Genomic DNA, 12,218 nt, shown 5'->3' on the forward strand with positions numbered 1-12,218 from the left:
CGTGTCAGGCCTCGTATAGTCAAACCGTATAGGTGATATAGGGGTATAACAGCAGGAATAACAGGGAGGGGTGGGTTGTCGGGGACGGGGCTTGTAGGACCACTTTCACACACACACACACACACACACACACACACACACACACTAACGGATTGGGAATCACCGCTGTCTGGCACATGGATTACATAAATTGTCTGAATAACGGATTACATTTTTGAAAAAATACCTAGACCTAATGCATTAGATTACTCGTTACATCACAAAAGTAATCCCAGGTATCCGAGTTACTTTGTAATGCGTTACACCCAACTGGTCTTCAAACAAACACTCCCTCATTTATTTCATATTACTGCTAAAATGTTTATACTCCTACAAATAGTAGTTATCCTGAAAATGTGGTTTATTTTAAAATGTGCTTTAATAGTAAATTTATTCTGCATACAGCACAGCAAGTTTAGCTGGTAAACCGAAGCAAAAACTGACTCACTGCTAGCTGGTGAGGATAATGACGGTTAAATTTACCTTTTCTGCCCGGCACTGACATTGATCACCAGGCTGTTGGGTGGGAGACACCATTTGGTGTTGGTAATCCATAAGCAATGGGAAAGCTGTGGGAGCATGGGTTTCCTTTCCACCACACTGGTAGAAAAAAAAAATAATAAAATACCTCAGAATACTTAAAACTTGATACGTAAAAATACTTTGAGACTTGCTGATACTGGAGCCTTGCTTATAATTAGTTTGATAATGTTATGTATAAATGTTTGCACAAGGCAAACTAAATAAGCATTTTTTATGCTTTTCACAAGATGCGTATGGATGTATTTTTAATGGAGCACTCCATTAATTAACCACAGTTAAATCTGTGAATAAAATCTGAAGTGAATAAAAGTAATTAAAAAAAAAAGCTTTTTAAATGTGACAGTATGCAGTAATCCATTTATTAATTTATCTTCTATACCACTTATCCTCTTACAGAGTCTTAAGGTAGTCTGGAGCCTGTCCCAGGAAATTTTGGGCACAAAGCAGGGTACACCTGGGACGAATAGGAAATGTCAATTTGCCAAATTGGCATGTCTTAGGACTGTGGGAAGAAACTGGAGTACCCGAGTACCAAGCATAAGAAGAACAAACTCCACGCACACATATCTGAGGCAAGAATCGAACCCTTGCCCCTGGAGGCTACAGTGCCTCCATGCCACCACATTAGGTGGCTCATTATAATGCGGTAACAGGCCATTTAAGAGTGGATTATACGCTAAACTGTCTCATGTCTCATTTTATTGGCCCAAAACTCATACACATCAACAGCGGTGGAAAGCGCCATGTCAGGAGTGCCAGCTGGTGGACCGACCAGCAACCCCAAAGGAATTTCTCTCCCATTTCAAATAATCATGACGTCCTTTAAAAGAATTGGTGCTTAGATGATTAGATTGGATTAGATGTGGTCATTACTTTGTGTTAATGGCAGTGTGATACCCAAAACTGCTTCTGTGTTATCTTCCCTGGAACCCCGAACCACAAAAAAGGTTAAGGCTGATCAAGGCACTAGTATAAATTTTAAATTGATTCATACTAGCATATTTTCCTAATGGAATTACTGTACTGGTACAAGCCTCATGCCACCCTAGACATCAGGGGGAAAGTGGAACTAGAGCCCCTCTTCTAGTAAAAATAAATATGTTCTTGGCGTGAGAGCACAACTCCATACAATGGGTCAATTAGCACAGGAGAATTTGCCACAGGAATTTTGCACAACAACAATGCTTAACATGGGTGTAATCAAGGAGTCTCTCAATGACTAGAGCAGCCCACTCATCTTAATGCCCAAATCTTACAGCCAGTCAATAAGCTAGTACACATCTGTATATCACAGAGGCAGGGGAGGCTTACTGCAAATCCAATTGGGTGAGAGGAAGTATGGTGTCTGTGTTTCCACTTGGGGTATAGTCAGGTTCTTCCCCAAAATTATAAAGACTGCAGGTGGTGGCTCAGTGTGTTAAGGCTCTGTCTGCATCAGGGGTGGTGTATAATGGCTAATCCTGCGCTCTGAACCCAGTCTGGGATATGCAAAGAATAAAAATTTCACTGTGCAGTAACATTTATGAGACGAATAAAGGGTGAACCTAACTTGGACTTAATTATGGCTCAGAACCAAGATCAAAAAGGGGACAGTAGTTCCTGGGCCTGGTTGGCTATTATAGGAAGTTTGTTCTGGCCACTAGGCCAGTAACTGACCTCACTAAAAAGGATGGTAAAAATCATTGTGTAGCCTTCTTCTGCAGACCAACAAATTGTACATCAGTCTGGGGAATTGATGTTTTGGTACATGTTAGGTGCTCCACAACAGCAGGGAACTGTTTGTGATAGGGACAAGCATGGTACCAATGACATAGAATGTCTGACTATCAAGTAGGCAGTCCTCTCTCCACAATACTAGCTGCTGGGCACCCTTGTATCTTCTGGTCGGATCATGACCCACTCCAATGGCTCCTTTGTATAAGGGATGCCTACAAGCAGATCACTTGTTTGTATGTAACATTCTAAATTCAGCTGAGCATAATTTATATTTACTGAAAACAAAAACGAAAGCGGAAAAAAACCCACAAAGAATCAACAGAATTTGAAAACACAATTTTAAATATTCAATCGGATAGAAGAAATATTATGTGGCCTGGGATCTCCAGGGCCGAGCGTTTGAGTGCTGCCTTTAAGCCTGTGTGGAGTCTCCATGTTCTTCCCATGCTTAATGTGTTTCTCTCTAAATTCCTCCCACTGTTGGTGTTTCCAAATTGACCATAGTGTGTGTGTGCGTGTGTTTGCGTGCGTGTGTGCGTGCGTATGGTGTATAAAGCTGTCTTACAGTTGCTTCTGATGCATCACAGCAATTGGCCTCTTCTGCCACACTGGGATCACAAAAGATTAGAATCTCCTGAAGCTCAATCTGTAAAAGTAATTATTATGATTATAATATATATTTTTGTAATTTGATGAAAATACCAATATTAATTACAATAATACAACATTTCAATTTTACATTGGGTTACAGAATTAAGCTGTGAGTAGTTTTATTAAGCAAGATTGATTATTTCAGTACAATATGTAGTTCTAACATATCCTGATCTAAAATTAATTAATTTTTTCACTAGGTGTTGCTTTCTAAAATCAAGTTACACTCAAAACTGTATAGAAAAAGAAAAAAAAACATAAAGATTTAATTGAATTCCTTAATTAAAGTTTTCCCTACCTCTACATTTATGAAAAATTATGTACAATCTTTACAATATGTACAACTGACTTAAGACATTCACCAGTTTTTCATAGGCCACCACATTTTCATAATAAAATAAAATTGAACGGAATTGAATGTACAAATTTTGGCCAAAAGGTTTAAGGACCCATGACACATACAGTAAGTAAGCCTTTTTTTCCACATTTGCTGCTATAATACCTTGCACTCGTCTGAAAGAATTACCACTATATTCTGGAATAGGGCGCAGTAATAAAGTATTGATGATGGCTAAGAGGGGCTGGAATGCAGTCAGCATTTCAATTCATCCCAAAGGTGATAAGTAGAGGTAAGGTCAAGAGCCATTTGATTTATTCGATTCTTACAAACCATCTCCTCATGGACCTGGATTTATGCACAGGGGCACGGTCATGTTGAAACATGCTTGGGCTCAATCTCTGGGGTCAGTCAAGAGAAGCTGTCATGGTGTAGCATGTTATATATAACTGTGTGTTTTTTAATTTGGAGGAACAATTGCAGACTGCCCACATATGGCTGTGAGGAGCAGGTGTCGACAAACCTTTTTCTGTATAGTGTACATGTAGCATTTTTCCAAAACTTTTATTTGTTATTTCCTATTAGCAACTTACATCCACTGGTCGTCCATCCTCCACCCTGGTAGTGATAAGTACACGTCCATCCAAGTCTACTGCATCTCGGTCTCCAGTCACACACATCTCAATCAGCTTACAGTCTATGTAGACTGCCACAGTGCTGTTTCGTACAGATAAGCCAAGCTTATGCCACTGGCGGTCAAACAGAATATGCAAATCCCGTTTTTTGAATACATAGTGCAGTCTGTTCTTCGAAAAACCCATGGCAGAAAACTCAACCACCTTTTTAGCCCCATCGACTACTAGTGATACCTATTAAAAAAAAAAAAAAAACATTAATAAAAAGAGATAGCACGTGGAAACTTTATGACTGAATGTTTGTCACATAACAGTCATAGTTTAATAGTCATTAACAGGATATATGCAACTACAGTACAAATAGTATGAATGGGCCATTTTTTTATACTTGTGATTCTCCAGCCTGGTTTAAGAGCTGCCATAGAAACCATCGATTCTTCTTTGTAGTTTTTCTTAGTCGGAACGTAGTTACCAGGGAGTACTCATGAGACAGCCCACTTGGAAACACCAACCTACAACCAACAAACATACGCTTCTGTTAACTGTTAAAGAAATGCATGGAACACTTTTATATAAATGTGTCTTTGTGTAAAAACATGACAAAAATAATCTGATCATAGTGCGTCTTAGTATTACATAAATTCCTCTGATAAATAACATTTAAGTTCTTTACAGTTCCATCAATAATTTAACAAAAATGAAGCCAAAAAGAGTGGGCAGTTCTAAGTGACCCCAATGATTCAATAGCTTGTAGATCCACATTTAGTAGCCATGACTTATTAATAAGGAATCGTTTCCAGTATGACTTTATCAGACTTACATCATTGTGAAGGAATTTTAGCCTATTCTTTCTTACAGCATTGCTTCCTTTTAATGTTTATTTCAATTTAAAGTTTTTTGGCATTCATATATGCACAGCTCTCTTAAGGTCCTGCCACAGCATTTCAATTGGTTTGAAGTCTGGGCCTGCATTTACTAAGCGTCTTAGGGTAGGAAATCACTCCTATTTGGCCAAAAATTCATTCGTTTGAAAAAGCCCTTAGTTCTAGCATCATTTCTTCCTGAGAAGGCTGAGGAGGGCCCACCGTCCACCACCGATTCCCACCATCTTCTAAAGAGGGACTATCGAGAGCATTCTAAGCAGCTGCATCACTGTCTGGTTTGGGAATTGTGCCATCTCGGACCGCAAGACTCTACAGCGGATAGTGAGGACAGCCGAGAAAATCATCTGGCTCTCTCTTCCCTCTATCACAGACATCTATACCACATGCTGCATCCGCAAATCCACCAGCATTGTTGCGGAACGGACACACCCCTCACACTCACCCTTTATCATCCTGCCATCTGGAAAAAGGTACTGAAACATTTGGGCCTTCACATCCAGACTGTGCAACAGCTTCTACCCACAAGCAAAACGTCTCCAACAAGAAAGGACTAGACTGATAGACACACATGCACACTCACTCAGATAAACATTCACCTCTATAAAATGGGACTGGACTGATAAAAACATATGTGCGTACACACTGATCTACAACCATCTAGCATAATTTTAACATAATTATTTTTTTTGCACAAATATTTATATTATCAGCTGCTATTTGAGCAATAACTCTTTCCCGTCTAAGGTTGCTACTTACAAGAAATGTTTACTGTTTTTTATTTATCATGTCATTAACTTGCACTACCTCAATCCACTATCTTAGTACAACATGTTGTCATGTTGCTACTCCTGTGCACTTTATGTTGCCTTGTGTTATCTTTTTCCTGTATATAGTAATGGTTTTTGTAAAGTACTTTGGAATAGTTTTTGATAATTTATGGTGTAAATTTGGTTTGTCTTAGATAACCAGCTAATTAGGTGTCCACGTTTTGTTTCACTGTGTCTTAAACTGTATGGTTGAATGACAATAAAAGCCTACAGGGCTTTTTTTTTAGGTCTGTACCTATACCAATATACCACCATGAGCTTTGAATCCTGTCTCTACGTCTCACTCCTGTCGTACCCAGGGCCCCCAAATACACATTCAGCATCTGTAACTCTCAACCCTATGTAACCACATCAACAATTCACAGTTACAGCTGTAGAATCAAGCTTCTTGTCCTATAATCTCCATAGAATATATAGATTCCAAGGATCTCAAGTGGAACACCAGCACATGCTCTAAACTGAAAAGGCATAACAGAGGATGTTTTTTCTTTCTTTTTTTTTTTTTGATGAAGCTTAACCTGCCTCAGGCAGTGCTGATCCAGTTCTACACCATGTGTGGCGTCCATTTTCACATCATCTATTATTGTCTGATATAGTGGAGCTACCAAACAGAACACTCAAAGGCTGCAGCACTTCATCATCTCAGTTGCAAGATCAATGGCTGTGATCTCCACTCCATCGATCACCTGCACTCTGCCTGAATCAAGCGGCATGAAGACAAGATAATCTCTTAACCATCTCCCCTGGACAATCACTGATTGAACTGCTTCCGTCAAGGAAAAGACTGAGAGGATTAAAAGCCACCACCAGCAGACACAGAAACAGCATTTTCCAAATCCTGTCTATAACGTGTAGTCCCCAAATTAGACTATACATTTAAGATTTCATACTACCTTTACTGTCATCATCCATCTATTAATATACTTTTTATAACACTGTTTATTTATCTGAGCACAAGCATCCGCATTAAGCTACGTACAGTTTACTATATCTAGTAAATGTGTTTGGTGCATGATTTTTTTTTTTGTTGTTGTTAGTTTTTTTCTCTCTCTTCTTCTAGTTTGCTTGTGGAGCAAATACCAAGTTACTGTACTTGTATTAAAGCTAATTTCAATTGATTTTAAATAATAAATATTTAAGAGCCTACGCATGTTGTAGAACCTTTAATTATATGCAAATACTTTATAGTCAGAGTAGAATAACAACTTAAATGCATGGTTTGTTGTCTGTTTTTTTGGGAAGCTCACAGTCTTTAAGCTCACAGAAAACCCAAGTTTGAAAGGCATGGTTAACTACTGATATACATTTTTTAAAGCATTTGACTATCTAATCATCACTAAAGCTCATGACATGCAGAGAATTTGTATACATAATAATAGGGTAAGCCAATTTGGTATATTGATGTGTAAATGCATAAGGTGTATTGATTGGTTCACAACAATAACTTGTGCATTAATTAACATGAAAGAAATCAATGCACCCCTAAAACTGTCAATAACAGCACAGGCAATATAGCTGAGTTGCTAGCTAGCGTTAAATAATACAAATAAAAAAGACACATGTGGCCTTCATGGGTGAATGCCAGTACATAAATAAATATCACTATAATAAAATATTAAAACAAATATAAAAAATTCATAGGACACCCAAAATACAACCTATTAAACCACAAAACAATAATAAATCCACCTCACAGAATTCAAGAACAAAATGTTAACAAACCAGTCAAAACATGTTTTTATCTTTTGGAAAACAAAGTCCATCCTCCTTTCCTTCTAAACTTGATTAAACTGGTGAATCTTTGCTTTTAAATCCAATAGCATGCCCTGTTATTTAAAAAAAAAAAAAAAAAAAAAAATGCTGATCCCCGGGAATCTCATCTACAATATTCTGCATTTAAAAGCTTAAAAAAGCCAAAAAAAAAAAAAAAGAAAAGCACAAATTTACATTCTTTTACATTTACATTCATTTACATTCTTCAATGCTACTACCAAGTTAGCAAAATAAAAACTTGCATATCAAACGTAACTCACTAACAACAAAAACAAGCATGACAATTCAATTTAGGGTTTAGGATCTTCAACAATTTCAGCTTCAGTAAAGGCTGAATTGTGACAAAAAAAATAAATAAATGTGGCCTGGCGTCTTTGGTCCTGGCAGCCCAGCATTACAGTACTGTAGAATCACTCCAAAGGTTGACAAAACCCATATGCAGTGCATCCCAAATAGTAAAATATTGTAAAAAAAAAAAAAAAAAATGCAATTCATTAAAAAAGTTAAATTCATTTTTTAGTCATAACACATTAAGTAAAACATCTTAAGTCTTTTAGTTTAAAGTTAGAATATTACTATTACGTCTCCAATACGGGCATTATTGTCGATGTGGGGGCACCAATATATAAATTGAAGCGTTGTCAGAGGAGTAAGTGGTAGGAAGGAGGTTGCACCCTTGATGGAATTTACTAGCAAGTGTTCTTTGTTTCTTTATGAGGCAGTGAGAATAAAAGGGAGAGAAACAACAGTCGCATGAGAGAGTTGAGCTGCATGTACAGCATATGTTTATGTTGGTGTTCAGGGTAGAACAAGCAATGGGCTGAAAAAATAAAAAAACAAGAGACACTAAAGAGATAAATAAACAGCAACCTTTGAGTTTCCACAGCCTGGCTCCCATTTTCTCACAACCTCACTGAACATGAGGGAGTGCCACAGTTATGTTTTGGAGGGGAGTAATCATGCCAAGTCAGTTTGAGACCTATTAGAGCATGATTTATTAGGGTTCACCAGGGCAACAGAAGAAAAGAAATTATGGAATTTGGGGCCTTTACCACATTTTTGAATTTGATCCAAAAACAAGATGATCTCAAGATCATAGGACATGCTAGGAAGATATTTAGAAACTTTGTCAGTGTGTGGCATGGGTCACTGCATTAAAGGAGAAATATTGTCGCCAATTAAAGAAAAGAAAAACAGCAGGCTCTTCATAGATTGTAGTTTGTGCCCTTTTGTAATGGATTGTAGCATCTGAAAATATGCAAGATTTTAACTACTTGCTTCTATTTAGCTACAAACCATCCCAATTTATCACAATGTAAACTCATGATTAGTTACAAATTGTCACAGTTCGGCTTAAAACCACAAAGGTCAGGATCTGATCCTCCTCCATAATATGGATGCTCATTCTCACATGGCTACACAGTTGTCACAAGTACAGCCATACTGGATGATGAAGCAATGATTCCCAAACAAAGTAGTGTTGTCTGGGTGACTGCGATTCAAATTGACATGTAGTGCATTTCCACAAAGTGCATTTAAATAGAGAGAAATAAACATAAATAGGTTTTATGAAAATATTATTATCATTATTATTATTATTATTATTATAAATCATATCATCATCAATAATAATAATCATCATCATTTTTCTTTGATTTGTCACCATGAGACAATGGAGTTGTGACCAAGTGATTTTAAAAGGAATTGTAAGAAAAAAGGACCAAAAAGAATCCTTGAACTTAGATTGGGGAAAAACTTACAGTTCATATTAGTGACATCTAAGATTAGTGAGTATCATATCGGATTTGGGCCACTTTGCCTGGCAATGTGAATGTAGCCTTAGAGACACTAGCTGGCCTGCGAGTTCTTTCAGGTAAGGGTAAGCAGATAGCACGTTCCTCCGTGTCAGAGAACCACTGACCTATATTTTAAAATAATTAACCCTTAAGATTTTTGTAGAAAGAATAAATCATGGGGAATATTGCAACAATATGCAGGAATGGGTAGTCTTGGATGGACCACGAATCTATCACAATGCACTATGCATGCACACACGAAAATTGTCACCAATTGTCATATTACTGTACATGATGGGAGGAAACACAAAATGATAAGGACAAAACCAAGCTGACAACCCTGGGCCCTTGAGTAATGCTCTTAACCCTATCAGCCGCAGGGGTGCCATGTCACTGCCAGTCCTGCATTCTGACCGCAGTTTCTTAATAAACTGGAATGAACTGAGCTTACTTGAACTTCATCATAATATCTTATGTTTTCATAATTTTTTTACGGAATGAAGAAGTAAAAATTAATTAGCCAAACCAGGCATATGACATCCCTCATGTGTTGCAAAATCACAAAAAATGTCTTTGTCGCTCTAATTAAATTGCTATTCACTATTTTATGTATAATGCCCTGCAACATTCATCTGATGAACTGGACCAGATCAAGAGTTTTTAAAACGGTTACAAAATTATGCTCATCTACTGATGTGGCAGTGAAGGCAGAGTCATGCATCATTTGTGAATGGAGGACAAAAGCTGGGAGAAGAGGGCAGTAACTCCATGAATGAGTTTTCACCACTTGTGTAATTAGTATGACTAATAAGTATACCACTATTTATATGGTTGTGTATCTTGCAGGAAAGGGAAAGAGAAACCACACAGGGCACATCAACGAGCACAGCTTAGTAAAAAAAAACAAAAAAAAAACATATATATATATATATATATATATATATACTGTATATATATTAGGGCTGTTTTCGGCTAAGGATTTTCATAGTCGAATCTGATTCGTTCGATTTTGCCGTAGTCAACTGATTTTTTCCATTTCAAACAAAAGAGTAAAAAAAAACTAAAAGAAAAACATGGTGTGTAACAAATACCTTTTATTCATTTAAAGCCAGATGGGGTCCTGCTTCAGAGCGCTGTTTATGCAGAGTTGTAATGTGTGGCCCGCGCAGCGCACTCCTTTCATCTTTCCGTCAGTTCTCGTGCAATGTGATCAGCTGTGTGACTGTCCTCCTTTTTTTTTTTTTGTTTCTAAAACGAAATCAGTCGCCAGTCTCCGGTGATGAAATGTGACGTGACTGTGAGATAAGCCTCCATCTGAAGTGAGGTCCAGATATCAGTTGTGAAACTGACAGCTTCACAGTCCTGTATAGCCATGTAAATGTCTGACCATATCGATAGATATTTTGTGTGCACGACATCCATCACTGTAGCTCTTGTAGGGACGGTGTAGCCTGGCTCAAGTGTGCGCAAGAGTTCTTTAAATCCCTCACCCTCAACAATGCGCACAGGCCTCATATCAAGTGCCACAAACTCCGCAATCTTTTCAGCAATTTCCTTTTTTCTCTTCTCTGAAAGTGGTGGTCTCAAATCATTTTTTTTTTTTCGTTAATCTCGGGGCCGCCGCTGATGCAGACGTGCTGCCTGAGCTGTTGTCATGAAACTGCGGGTGTAACCGTTTCAAATGATAAGCCATGTTGGTTGTCGTCGTGTGATATGAAAGAAGCTGCTGACACAACTTGCACTTAACTTTCTTTGGGTCATCTTTAACCTTCTCGAAATACTCCCACACTTTTGATGATTTTTTAGAAGCCACTGTGAGCCTATAAATCCGTAAATGCTAACAAATGCGGTCCGAACGTTACAGGCCTGTAGTGTGCTGCTTCTCATTGGTTACATAACACTTTCCTACTATTCGACTATGAGGTTCATAGTCGAATCAGACGTCTACGAATCGAATCGTCGAATCCTCGACTATTAGAAGTCAACCCTCTTGGCTCTTGATGAAGGCGGTCGCATCTGCTCTCCCTCCCTTATCTCTCCCCGCTTGCTTCTCTTGTCTGTCTTGTGAATACTATTCAGAGACTCTCCTCGCCTTGCTCTTGAAAATAAAAAGGAATATGGATTTGATCAAGTGGTCTCTGAATGCAATTGACACGATCTTCTCGACGAGAAGTGTGGGTTCTGGGGGACCTACTTGTCCTGCTGGGACGTTTGCTGCTGGATACACGATGGACGGTTGGGAGAAGTGGCGCATTGTGTGCCTGGCCTCACTGTCTCTGGAGGACGTTGAAGATATCTACCTATTCGGAACTTTGATAACAGGGATTACGGAAGGTGGGATACTTGGATATCGAAAAATCTTAAAAGCAGTCAGTCTCAACCCCAAGAGACTGGCTGGCTGGGAAATAGTGGTGACGAGAGCTGTCAGTAATCAGACTGTGGTTCTGGACCGCAAATTGGATAACATCTTGGTGAGACTAGCAGCTATGCAACGTGATTTGGACAGACCTGGAGACCAGTGATGGACATTAAATATCTGTGAAATTGGCAGATATTGACCGAAACCTGGAAAATATGATTTTCTTTTCGGCTGCCCCTTTTCTTTCCAGCTACTGCATTTCAAGGCCGTGGCTGGAGACATAACTAACTCCCCGAAGACCAAGATAACGAGACGCTCTGGAATCTTACTCCCCCCCCCCTTTAAGGACACCTGGCGCAGACTATTACGGGATGTTACAGGCTTACAAACTGATACGCACGCACTCACGCACACACATAACAGCTACAGATAGACACTCTACCTTCCCCATATCCAACGCCTTCGTGTGCTTATTCCCTTCAGTGTGGGTAGGCGGAATCGGGACCAGCGCTCTCTAGCTGCAGGGACTGGAGCTGTTTGCCTACATTGGACATTTCCTATCCCCTGTACCCTCATCGTTGCAATGTTTATGTCTTGTGTTTACATGTTTTTATGTGCTTGTTGCTGAGGTATTTTTGTACCCCTGATCGCACACTGC

General features: G+C 38.7%; 1 protein-coding gene across 4 annotated transcripts in view; it reads right to left on the reverse strand.

Moving 5' to 3' along the window:
- The window catches only part of LOC128508598 (collagen alpha-1(XIX) chain-like), a 249,937-nt gene that overhangs the window by 224,388 nt on the left and 13,331 nt on the right, over positions 1–12,218 (reverse strand). For all 4 annotated transcript variants that reach the window (XM_053479992.1, XM_053479990.1, XM_053479991.1 and 1 more), the window contains exons 5-8: positions 4,310–4,433; positions 3,880–4,155; positions 2,864–2,944; positions 523–639 (exon numbers count right to left, since the gene is read on the reverse strand). In XM_053479992.1, coding sequence (XP_053335967.1) covers positions 523–639; positions 2,864–2,944; positions 3,880–4,155; positions 4,310–4,433 — 598 coding nt within the window. The remainder of the gene's footprint in view (positions 1–522; positions 640–2,863; positions 2,945–3,879; positions 4,156–4,309; positions 4,434–12,218) is intronic.

Source organism: Clarias gariepinus, chromosome 20 (genome assembly GCF_024256425.1).
Source record: "Clarias gariepinus isolate MV-2021 ecotype Netherlands chromosome 20, CGAR_prim_01v2, whole genome shotgun sequence".
Lineage (NCBI taxonomy): Eukaryota > Metazoa > Chordata > Actinopteri > Siluriformes > Clariidae > Clarias > Clarias gariepinus.